Source organism: Aquarana catesbeiana, linkage group LG01 (genome assembly GCF_042186555.1).
Source record: "Aquarana catesbeiana isolate 2022-GZ linkage group LG01, ASM4218655v1, whole genome shotgun sequence".
Classification (NCBI taxonomy): domain Eukaryota; kingdom Metazoa; phylum Chordata; class Amphibia; order Anura; family Ranidae; genus Aquarana; species Aquarana catesbeiana.
Genome location: NC_133324.1, coordinates 729,801,315 through 729,814,675, shown reverse-complemented (window position 1 = coordinate 729,814,675; position 13,361 = coordinate 729,801,315). Strand labels below are relative to the sequence as shown.

General features: G+C 40.5%; 1 protein-coding gene across 2 annotated transcripts in view; it reads left to right on the top strand.

The window, feature by feature from the left end:
- Positions 1-13,361, top strand: part of ZNF827 (zinc finger protein 827) — a 397,034-nt gene that overhangs the window by 175,711 nt on the left and 207,962 nt on the right. For both annotated transcript variants that reach the window (XM_073604600.1, XM_073604608.1), the window contains exon 4: positions 2,910-3,366. In XM_073604600.1, the coding sequence (XP_073460701.1) occupies positions 2,910-3,366 (457 nt within the window). The remainder of the gene's footprint in view (positions 1-2,909; positions 3,367-13,361) is intronic.

Genomic DNA, 13,361 nt, shown 5'->3' with positions numbered 1-13,361 from the left:
TGCACTAAGATACAAGTCAGATTTCAGGCATCCTCTGCAACAAAAATGTCATTTTTGGTGAGATAATCCAATAGGAAATCATGGCTAAAGGGATGCAGGCCCAGCAACTTTCCTCATTAGTGCCCTGCAGCTGCCATAGCTGATTGATAATTATGAAACCACTCCCATTAGACTCCCTTTCCCACATTGACGCATACGAACACACAGGGATTTCTTCAGAATAACAAAAGGAAGGAATCTGCAACAAAGTTTAGGATCCTTGCAATGTACATAGATCACCCAGAGGGTAAAGTTTTTTGTGGAGGTACGATTTAAAGTGGTGTTAAACCAAAAAACAAAAATGTATTATGTTGCAGCTTAACAGTCCCTAAGGCTCGGTTCACACAGGGACGACTTGTCAGGCGACCTAGTCGCCTGACAAGTCGCCTCCCGTTCTGTGCTATGGAACCGTTCTAAGGGGAGCGACGCAAGTCGCTCCGACTTAGAAAAAGGTTCCTGTACGACTTTGGGGGCGACTTGGGGCGACTTGCATAGACTTCTATACAGAAGTCGTTTTGCAAGTCGCCCGGGCAGTCGTGTGCAGGTCGCCTCGGTGAGGCGACCTGCAAGTCGTGCCGCCTCTGGTGTGAATCGAGGCTTAATGTGATAGCTGCAGTAGTTTCCTTTTTTAAGTCTTTTTTTCTTTCACCTAGTGATCTGCCCAGTAACAAGCTTCCTGTCTTAGGAGATGTCCAGTTGAGACACCTTAGACAGCCATGTCTGGGGAGATGGAAGTCTAATATGAACTTGACTAAATCTGACCATAGATGGTTGCAGGAAAGAAAATTGCTTGATTGCCCCATCAACACAGTCAGTGTTGAAGGGGGAATCTCTCCCCCGGAGTTATTGTGTTCTCCCCGCTTGGGTATATTCAGCCTGCCCATACATGGTTGGAATCCCCGCTGATCTGGCAGAGATTCGAACCGTCAATGGCTGGCTTAATGAATTAAAGTCTAACGCCTTTATTGAATTGTATTGTAACTTTACTGTCTGCCCTCATGTTGTAAAGTGCTGTGCAAACTGTTGGCGCTGTATAAATCCTGTATAATAATAAATAGTTAAGTTTGGCCAAGCTGGCCCAAACAAACTATTTCCATAACTAAGAAATGCGCCCGCTGTATACTGTAAACCACATGCAGTATACAACGTTGTGTTATGGCAGCATTATAAGGATTCCCCGTTCCGTTTCTGGAACAAAATTGAGTTGAACTGAGTTTTGCTCAGTCATTCACTAAAAACTCTGCATTTTATAAATGAATAGCCTCTCCACCTCCAATATTACCGGAAGCCTTGTGTTCATTCATAAATACAAATCTTTTATGTGAACGCCTGAGCAGTGCTCAGCCCACACCAATTCTTTTTCTGGGAACCAGACGAGAAGTCCCTATACCGCTAGTGCAATACAACGCTGACAGTGGGCACATTTTTAGTGAAGGAAATCGTTCATATGGGCCAGCTTGGCCTAACAAACCTATTTGAATTGAAAGAAAACCTGGAGATAGGTTTTAAAGTTAAACTCCAGCTAACACTTTTTAAACAGTTACAGCAACGAGATTTCTTTTTTTTGGGATAAAGATTTTACATAAAAAAAGTAAAAGCTGATCATTGTATGCACCCCTGTCAGTGTTAAATTGTTTTTCTCAACCTTCTAACTGCTACTTTTGCCAGACTGCTTACATCTAGCTCCAACCACTTTCTTTACATAGAACAGTTTTACTTACAATAGATGATAGTTTTATTGATAATTGTTACCTTTTTTTGGAGGAGGGAGCAGCATAGGTTCAACTTCACCTTCTAATGGTCGTTTTATTATGTTTTTTGCTTATGCATGTGAGAAGAATTACAAGTTATACTTGGGATGAAGTAAGATATATATATATATAGTATAATGAATATTCATTCGTTTGGCACATCTTTATCATTTTGGTTGAGGACTTTGCCCAGTCATGATGCTGTAGCTGGCAAACACAACTCGGCTTCCTCTTTCCTGTGCACTGTGAATGCAAAACCACTTCTTTAAACTGTCATCTGGCAAGCGGGAGTTCTAAAGCTGCAGGATATTACTATTCCCTGAATGAAGCAAAACAGCACCACAAGTTTAGCCATGAAATAGATCAAATCAGCATGTAATGGTCTCCATGCATACTTATTGAAGTTTTGGTAAAGCTTTCCAGAGAAAGAATCGCAGAACTAGTTTTATTGGATAGAAAGACCAATAAAGAGTAGAAATAGATTTATACAGATTAAAACATGTGGAGAGGGGAGTTGCTTGAAAACTAAGCAGTGCTGTAAGGTAACGTTAGTCATGCACAGAAGATTTTTTTTTTTGTAATTAAACAGCTCCACAGATTTGTCAAAGATATATTGTTGGAACAGTGCTAAAAAAAAAACAAAACAGATGATCCGATCCATATATTACATGGTTGTTGGTAAAAGTATTGAACAGCCAAAATAAAATTATGCGGTGTATGGCCATTAAGTATAACTAAAGGCAAAACCTTTTTTTTTTTTAGTTTTGAATGGAGTGGAGAGGATTAGAATACATGCCAGGTTATATTCCAATAGGAACACTAGTACTGGTGACCCTGTTGGCAACCGAGGATTGTTTTGATTATGGGGCAGGAAATCTCTCCAATCGGACATGGATGGCAGAAAGGTTGTCAGGGGTTATAACCCTCCCTTTCTCTGTCCAAAATAAAAATAAAAGTTTTGCCTTTAATTCTACATTAACTGTAAAGTTTTTGGACATTGTGCTATACAGCAATTTATTAACTTGGGGGATGCATAATATAAAATTGCTTAGGTGACATTATTTTATGTGATGTTGACCAAAATAGCTGAAGTGTTGTAATTATTGAACCCTCTATCAGGTCCATCAGCACCAGGACAGAGGAGAGACTTTCCAATGTCAGCTCTGCCCTTTCACCTCTTCACGTCATTTCAGCTTAAAGCTTCACATGCGATGTCATCAGCACTTCCTACGGGCAGAGGCCAAAGTGAAGGAAGAGCCAAATGATGTCGACATAAAAGGATCTCCTTTTAATAACTCCTTGGGAAGCCATGATGAGGGAAGTACCTCACCTGGTCAGAACTCTCTTCTTCCTGAAACTTTAAGCCAGATCAGTTCTTTACCTGCCAGTTCACTACCTATCAAAGAGGAGCCAAAAGACAGTGACTGCCCCTCTGTGGTGCCCTTCATTGAAAGACCCAACAGCAACAGCAGCATGAAGCTGAAAGATTCTTTGGACTTTGTTACATGTCCCTCATCTCTTTTCAGCCAAGATATCTCTGTCAAGATGGCTTCTGATTTTCTGATGAAATTGTCAGGTATGTAACCCATAGTAATATACTAATAGTTTATTTATATATTGATGTGTTTAAACTTATCTATTATGTTAAGGTAAATGTACTATTAAACTGCCAGTTCAGTTACCTGCCAAGAAATTCTTCTTTGATGGCAGGCCCTAGTTATAGAAGCCTCGGGATATCTTCTAGTATTTCAGAATGCAAGAGTGGAAGATGTGATTGCCTAAGGTGGTTCACACTAGTGAAATTTCTGATGCGACTTGAGTCGCACAGAATCTCACAACACGACAATGGAAATCAAATTATTTTCAATGGTGCTCATTCACATCAATGCAACTCAGCACGGAGCGATTTTGGAAAAGGTTCCTGTACTACTTTGTTGCAATTCCTGTTCGATTTTCGCCTTAAGAAATGTGATTCTAATGCAATTTTGAAAGTGATTTCATTTTTAACCCTCAATTCACTTCCCAGGTAAGTCCTTGGTCCCTCAAAAAAAGTAGTAGTAGTAGTCAACAGTAGTAGCACTCTGCAACACCCAAGGCATAAAATTGCATAAAAAATGCACAGAAGTAAAATTGCATCAAAATTGCAAACAACTTGCACTACATAATCACACCTAAAATCACATCGCTCTAGTGTGAACCAGGCCTAAATAAATTTGGTAATTTAGGGATGGATGAGGAGGAAAACAACAAAATGTTCATATTAAAACGGCATAGAAGGAAAAAACCCTTCCCCAATTCAAGTTAAGAGAATAATGTGCTAGTATTCATACTAGAACATTTTGAACGGCTTACTTCATAACGTAGCCCCCCTTCTGTATGCTGTCACCACTGCCAGGGCTTTCATCTTCACCCACTTTTCCTTCCAGGTTTGTGGGCTCCAGCCGTTTGAATGGCTGAGCCGCGATCACGTTACAGTGGTGGAGCAGAAGAGCATGGGGAACAGAGGTGGGAAAGATGTGCAGGAGGTACAGTGGTGGGGCAGATGAGAAAGGGGGTTACAGTGGAGAGGCAGATGAGCAGATAAGTTCAGTGTTAGGACAGATGAGAAGATGGTTCAGCGGTGAGACAGAAGAGCACGGGGGTACAGCGGCAGAGCAGATGTGCAGGGAGGTACAGCGGTGGGGCAGATGAGCAGGGGTTACAGTGGTGAAACAGATGAGCAGGGGGTACAGTCAATTTCTTCAAAAACATTTTTCGGCACACTCTGCTCAAAAGGTTGCCTACCCCTGCAGTAAGCACACTAGTAACTGTAACAATTATCATTCAAGACATGTCTTGAATGTAACTGTTTCGGGAAACCGTAAGACCCCTTTCACACTGGGGCGCTTTGCAGGTACTACAGCTCTAAAAGTAGCGCCTGCAAAGCACCCTGAAAGAGCCGCTCCTGTCTCTCCAATGTAAAAGGCCGAGGGCTTTAACACTAGAGTGGTGCGCTGGCAGGACGCTAAAAAAAAGTCCTGCTACCACCATCTTTGGAGCGGGGAAGGAGCGATGTGTATACCGCTCCTCTACCACTCCTGCCAATGGGCAGCGTGGCTATACCGCCGGCAAAGCGCTGCAGGTAAAAGCGCCCCGCTAGCGGGCGAATAGTGCTGCGAAATTGACGGTAAAGCGCCGCTAAAAATAGCGGCACTTTACCGCCCACACACCCACTGCCCCAGTGTGAAAGGGGCCTTACATTGGTCGATTTAGTTCCGCTTTAATATAATTGACTAACAAATTGAAGTCTAATTCTGGCTAACACATTTTAAGCAGCTACAGAGACATTTTTTCCTTTTGGGATAAAGGTTTTAATGAAATAAATGAACGCTGACCATTGTAACCACCCCTGTCAACCTTAAACATTTTATCTCAATCCTCTAACTGACACTTTTCCTGCACAGCTTGGTCTGTTAAAGGTAGTTAAAAAAAAATATAACAAGATCAACGAGTTAAAATAAACTATCGTTCATGAGGGACTCCGAAAAAACTGTTTTGTTAATGCTAGCGACAGACTGCATCATATAAGTTATTTTTTGTTGTCTTTAGTTCCACTTTAAAGGGTCGCTCCACTTTTGTGGGCAAAATAGATTGCAAATAAAAAAAAAAAAATAAAATGTATACAATTGCTACACTCCTATTGTAAATGAATGTTATTAAAAGTTGCCTTTCTTTTTCAATCCATGGCAATGTAATTTTCTGTAAAATGCAATAGGGCTACTTGGAGGCATTCTGTACGTAGATGGTGTACAGAACGCCCCCCTGTAATTTCCTGCTTTTGTGATTGACTTACCGATTTTCCCCGAAGTCTGCGCTAAAATACAATCAGATTTTGGGCATCTTCTGCAACAAAAATGTCATTTTGGTGAGATACTTCCAAAGGTAAATCAGGAATTCAGACCCTCCCACTTTCCTCATTTGAACACTGCAAGTGGAACAGCTGATTGATAATTATAAAGTTACTCCCATTCACTTTGCACATGGACACAAGCAAACAGCCATTTCTTCAGAATAACAAAAGGTCGGACTTTGCAAGTTTGTTAAAATCCCTGCAATGTACATGGATCACCCAGAGGGGAATGTTTTTTTGTTCAACACAATTGGAGTTACTGTTTAAGCACAAATTTTAGACGTTTATTTATTTCAGGTACTTATATAGTGCCGTCAATTTACGCAGCGCTTTACATATCTATTGCACATTCGCATCAGTCTCTACCCTCAAGGAGCTTACAATCTAAGGTCCCTAACTCACATTCCTACATACTAGGCACAATTTAGACAGGATCCAATTAACCGACCAGCATGTCTTTGGAGTGTGGGAGGAAACCGGAGTACCCGGAGGAAACCCACGCAGGCACAGGGAGAACATGCAAACTCCAGGCAGGTACCAGCGACCCTTCTTACTGCTAGGCGAAAGTGCTACCCACTACACCACTGTGCCGCCCTAGACATTCTCATAACCTCCTGGCACTCCTAGAATAAGATCATTGCTGAAAAGGCAAACTCCACCCAAATGGATATGCTAGTTTTGTTAGCTTTTTAAATAATTTTCTCACTTGATTGGTAAGGTGTCCCTTCATTAAATCACATTTCTGATTTAACGTGATATTGACACCTTTGCTATGACATAGAATGGAGCAACGATACACACTATGGCCAGGGAATCTTACCTTTGTAGTCTTTGAGACAGACCTTATTTGGTAGACTTGCAAGCCAAAACTCCTGAGTGTCATTTGGCAGGAAACAGAGTTGGCATATATAGTAAACAATTATGGCAATTACAAACTATATGTAGAAACAAGGTTTTTAAAACATTAATGTGCATTAACATAATGTATTTATTGCATTAAACAGTTCTTTCATTTGTACATTTCAAACAAATAATCAAAGAGACTATAGGTTCCCATGTAATCTATGCCAGTATAATAAGAGCCGTATTAGAAGCTAAAATAGCCATAGCACCAGAAAACAACCATAGAAAGCATACTTTTGCCATTGAAGGCCATCTAGACATCCTACTTTACACTTATGACATATACAGTGGGGACGGAAAGTATTCAGACCCCCTTAAATTATTCACTTTGTTATATTGCAGCCATTTGCTAAAATCATTTAAGTTCATTTTTTTTCCTCATTAATGTACATACAGCACCCCATATTGACAGAAAAACACAGAATTGTTGACATTTTTGCAGATTTATTAAAAAGATAAACTGAAATATCACATGGTCCTAAGTAATCAGACCCTTTGCTGTGACACTCATATATTTAACTCAGGTGCTGACCATTTCTTCTGATCATCCTTGAGATGGTTCTACACCTTCATTTGAGTCCAGCTGTGTTTGATTATACTGATTGGACTTGATTAGAAAAGCCACATACCTGTCTATATAAGACCTTACAGCTCACAGTGCATGTCAGAGCAAATGAGAATCATGAGGTCAAAGGAACTTCCTGAAGAGCTCAGAGACAGAATTGTGGCAAGGCACAGATCTGGTCAGGGTTACAAAAAAATTTTCTGCTGCACTTAAGGTTCCTAAGAGCACAGTGGCCTCCATGATCCTCAAATGAAAGATGTTTGGGACCACCAGAACCCTTCCTAGAGCTGGCCGTTCGGCCAAACTGAGCTATCGGGGGAGAAGAGCCTTGGTGAGAGAGGTAAAGAAGAACCCAAAGATCACTGTGGCTGAGCTCCAGAGATGCAGTCGGGAGATGGGAGAAAGTTGTAGAAAGTCAACCATCACTGCAGCCCTCCACCAGTTGGGGCTTTATGGCAGAGGTACCGACTGAAGCCTCTCCTCAGTGCAAGACACATGAAAGCCCGCATGGAGTTTGCTAAAAAACACCTGAAGAACTCCAAGATGGTGAGAAATAAGATGCTCTGGTCTGATGAGACCAAGATAGAACTTTTTGGCCTTAATTCTAAGCGGTATGTGTGGAGAAAACCAGGCACTGCTCATCACCTGTCCAATACAGACCCAAGAGTGAAGCATGGCGGTGGCAGCATCATGCTGTGGGGGTGTTTTTCAGCTGCAGTGACAGGACGACTGGTTCCAATCGAGGGAAAGATGATTGTGGCCAAGTACAAGGATATCCTAGATGAAAACCTTCTCCAGAGTGCTCAGGACCTCAGACTGGGCCGAAGGTTTACCTTCCAACAAGACAATGACCCTAAGCACACAGCTAAAATAACGAGGGAGTGGCTTCACAACAACTCCGTGACTGTTCTTGAATGGCCCAGCCAGAGCCCTGACTTAAACCCAATTAAGCATCTCTGGAGAGACCTAAAAATGGCTGTCCACCAACGTTTACCATCCAACCTGACAGAACTGGAGAGGATCTGCAAGGAGGAATGGCAGAGGAGCCCCAAATCCAGGTGTGAAAAACGTGTTGCATCTTTCCCAAAAAGACTCATGGCTGTATTAGATCAAAAGGGTTCTTCTAAATACTGAGCAAAGGGTCTGAATACTTAGGACCATGTGATATTTCGTTTTTCTTTTTTAATAAATCTGCAAAAATGTCAACAATTCTGTGTTTATCTGTCAATATGGGGTGCTGTGTGTACATTAATGAGGAAAAAAAATGAACTTAAATGATTTTAGCAAATGGCTGCAATATAACAAAGAGTGAAAAATTGAATGGGGTCTGAATACTTTCCGTCCCCACTGTATATTTTCTTCACTGTCAGTGGTAGGCATACAGCTTCTGCTTTAAAAGCTTGCTGAGAGACTTGTATGTCACATGATGAGTGTCATAAAAGGGACTGTGCTCTGGATTATTCTTATACAAATCAAGCCAGCATTTGAATCAGATGAATGGTATCCCTAGTGCGTTATTATGTTTGCCAGTCAGTGATACAGATAACTGACCTAGTTTATGCATTATTTTCATCCTCTCAGACCACTGACAATGAAACGGACTTAGATCTTGTGCATTTACGAACAACCTCCTGAGTAATATGGAGACAAACCACAGGATAGAAGTGTAAGGATTAAGCATAAATGGCACAGATAGGTTCTGTCTTTGACTGCTTTATATCAACCAATCTGTATTTTAGCATTTATTTCAGTTATTTTGAATATTCATTCACAATATGGGCACATACAAATCTGTAGTAGGTGCAGTTCTTTCACTGACACTGCAGAATAGGGGACCTCTGAATTTAGTGTTGTTATTGAGGAACAATGTGATGACATCATCACCGTACTTATCATAATGAGATTTGCCTATGGAACTGGAACCTTTTAGTGATTTTGATAGTAAGATTTCTTATGGCACACCTTTTATCCCAAATTCAATCATAATGACTATGGAGATGGTGAAAATCAGTGAAATGTTACAAATGTGTAGCAATATTTTTCAATTACATGATCTATCCATAGAATGAACCAATTGTTTGCTTTGCTATGGCAACTGTCTCTCCTCTTCCTCTTTCTGTTGGGGTTCCCCAAGGTTCCATCCTTTGGACCTCTTCTTTTCTGTTCTGTATGTTCTACAACATCTCCCTGGGTCATCTGATAGCTTCCCACAGCTTTCAGTACTATTTCTGTGCTGATGACAAATCTATCTTTCTACCCATTAGCTTACCCCATAGGTCTCATGTAAATTTCAGTAAGGATGTCACAGCATTTCCTCAAACTCAACATATCCAAAACTGAGCCCCCCAACTTCTCTGTCAAAATCAGTGGCACAACTGACAGTTCTACCCCACATGCCAGGGGGTGTTAGGTGTAATCTTGGCCTCTGAATTCTCCTTTTGACACCCACTTCCAACCACTTTCCAAATATTGCCACCACAACTTCCAGAACATCCCCAAAATACACCCCTTCATAAAAAAACACTGCAAAGCTACTAATTGACTCCATAGTTTTCTCTCTCCCTAACTATTACAATTCAGTCCTCGTTGGCCTACCTTTAACTATCTTGTCTTAAAATATCAACCAAACCTTTCTCCTTCGCTCCTCCCAAGATCTACTGCTCTCTATCTTCTTGACACCTCCTCCCACGCTTGCCTCCAGGGCTTCTCTAGATCCTGTCCCATCCTCTGGAACTCCTTACCCCAAGCTATCCAACTATCTCCTACTCTATCCACCTTTAGGTCATCCATGAAAACTAATTTCTTCAGAGAGAACGTTCCTGCCTCTAACTAATAAACTGTACTTTTACTTTCTTCATCAGCTCATCCCCCTTTGTATTGTTTGACCCTTCCTTTTTGATTGTAAGCTATAATGAGCAGGGCCTTCTGATTACTCTTGTATTGAATTGTATGGTAACTGTACTGTCTCCCCTCGTTTTGTAAAGTGATGGGCAAACTGTTGACGCTTTATAAATCCTGTACAAGAAGAAGAAAAAGAGGAATTCCCCTCTCCAAAACTCCTCCTCCCTACTCCATTCAAAGCTATTAAAAAAAAAGTTTAGGCTATACATAAAGTTTAATGAGCCATGATTATATATTTATATAGATTATAAAATGGTTTTACAGCATCAAACTATTTTCACATGTCTACCGTAGTAGAGATAACACGTGAACCTTTAGATTGCACCGTATTTATTAGTTACTGAAGAAATAATTTTGCAATACTCTAAAACAAACGTTAGAATTTACCTGACAAATACCATGTTAGCATTATGATGCTAATCAATAATAGATCATTCTTGAAGTACCTTAATGTTTCCTTGGGTTTGGCATGCCAGAAGGCAGCCTAGAGGCTGGCACAGGGTTAGTAATTGCTTTGCGATTGGTGTGTATGATACAAGTATTCTTGTAATCTCCGTAGCTCCCTTTACAGCACTGATTCACTTTTCAGCCCTGTCAGAGGCAGTTAGTAAGTGAACGCAGATTTTAATAGCATTGATTGCTGAAAGAGCAAGCATATGATACAAACACTCAGTGAAATCGATACAGAAAAGCAGCAAGCTTTGGGTAAGGGACATGCTGGAATCTCAAGAAAAGTACCACTGTACAGAATATGATTGAATGATGTCACAATATGCCATGAGATATCAGTGTGTTTTTGCTCTCCGTACACAGCAGTCTCCTAAGTGTAAAAAATCTATTTGTTTGTTCTGAATGCATTTAAAATAGGTTCAGAACACATGATCTACATATTGAAATGTTTGGCACAAAGTGTCTTTCCAACGTGTTCACCCAAAACTGATATTGTTGGTGTAGTGAGGTGGGCTGATGTCCCACTTCCTTCTTGTATCTCATGTGGATTTCAGTGGTGAGATCTCCCCATCACAGTTTCAGCTCTTGTCCCATGCACCTTGAACTCTATCCTGCTACAGATGCAGTGTCCATCTGTGAATTTATTGTTTGCCACGCATGATCAGCCTAAAGAAGGACATGAGCTGGATACCATACACCCTTTTCCTATCTCTAACTGGCTACATCATCGGAAATAGGCCGTTTCACTCTGCTCCTCTATTCCTGCAAGATAACTCCACTCAGTCCCTAACGTGAAAAAGCTACTAGGAGGTATCACACACAGAAAAAGTTAAAAATAAAAATGTGCATTTTTATTGTACAAAAAAGATTAAAATACAAATGGTAAACATCCAAGTGTTTCAAAACAAATGCTGTTACATATCATGCCATTAATGATGACTATATCTGAGGTTGATCATAAAAAAGGTCTCATATACATATCTTCATCTCTGATATGCTTTGCAGGACAAAACTCACTTCCTTAGGGAGAGCTGGCATATATCTCTGCTATAAAGGTTTACCTTCCCAACACAAAGGGGAAAAAAAACATAAATAAATATATACTATATTTATCTTGGGTAAAGAGGAGCTGGTATATGTCCCCTTGGGAAAGACATGGAGGATGGGGTGGGGGGGGGGGTGGTAAAAGGTAAAGATGTCCTCACTGTTGAACATAATAATATTCCATGGTCCTACTCCCCAACGTTTTCCAGGTGTCCTGAAAACAGGCCGTTCCCTGCAGCTCACCAAGAAGCTAAGCTCAAAAAGTCCCCTCGCCACCCCCCCACATCTTTTCATATACCAGCTTCTCTTTCCCTGGGATATACAGTATATAACCTTTATTGGCGGGGTCCCTTTCCCTTTGTGGAGGCTGCCGGCCTCCAAGTCTGGGAACAAGCTACATGCAAGGCAAATCTTTACAGCAGAGATACCAGTTCTCCCTGAGGAAGCGGGCTTTGTCCTGCGAAGCATGTTGGCGATAAAGATATGTATATGAGACCTTCTTTATGACCAACCTGGGATATAGTCCTCATTGATGGCATGATATGTAACTGCACTTGGTTGTTTAACATTTACATATAATCTTTTTTTAATGATTTGTACAATAATAATGCATCCTTTATTTTTAACTTTTTCTTGGAGTTGTACCTTTTAAAGTCCCAGTAGTTTTTTCTGGTACAATTTTTTTATTGAGATATATGAAAAGCAAAAATAACTGTGATATGAGCAGTAATCATAGCATGGCACCACATAAGAATACACATTGAGAACATGTTTTGTAGAATGAACAACAATAACCCTCCGGCCGGGGGTCAACTTGGGGTGGCTAAGGTTAATTGCTGAGGGGGTTGAGGTGTGGATCAGTCCACAAAATTTTGAAAAACAAAACTTGGACCAAACTCTTACGAACAAACAAAAAAAAAAGGGGGGGGGGCAGGGGGTAGGCCAGATGGCAAAGGAGGGAAACAAGAGATGAAAAGGGGAGATGGAGAAGGAAAAGAATGTGCAGAATAGAAAAGATTTAAACAAAATAAGAAAAGAAAAAGGTTCCCCCAGTCCAAGTAGTTTTTCATGTTGGGGATTGAGTTATTTTTCGGTGTCCTGTAATAGAGGATGTGGTACCAGTAAAGCCTTTGGAACAAGTTAAGACTCTGGTGTTAAGTCTCCTTCCCAACTTTTCAAATTTACCGTACAGATCCTTTATTCCTGCAAAGTATTTTTGGTTTAATTTAGTATTCATCTTTTCACAATTTTAGGCTTTCATAAGCAATAAATAGGATTAATATAATGAAGTGGGGCAGTAAGCCTTCGTCCCTGAAAATGTCAGAGCTTGTCTGAGTTTGTATGGATTTTAAACGAATGCTGCCTTGCCTGATTTTCTTGTTGATAATAATGTTTTTAATAGGCTGAAAAGAATACACATTTTTACAGAATGTAAAATCATCCAAAATTTAAACAGAGGACCCAACTGGCCATAAGCCATTGCAGTTCAGCCCGACTCTTTATTAGCAGTGTTGACAAAGCCCAGAGGTAGCAGAAGTAATGGCTTGTATATTAGGCCTCGTGCACACTGGATGTTTAGGTGCTGGTGGAAGAGACAGGCACACCTTCTTTTCCTATTGATGGTAGTCTGACAGTTGCAATAGCATATTTAGGGCAGTAAGCTCCTGAAGACAAATTCCCAGAACTAAGACATGGGACTGTATGCAGAACAATTACATTTACAATTATTATAATTAATCAATATTAAACCAATACTACAATGGATTTGAATGGCCGGGGCCCTTTATTATTGGTATTATAATTTATTCACCAACTTATA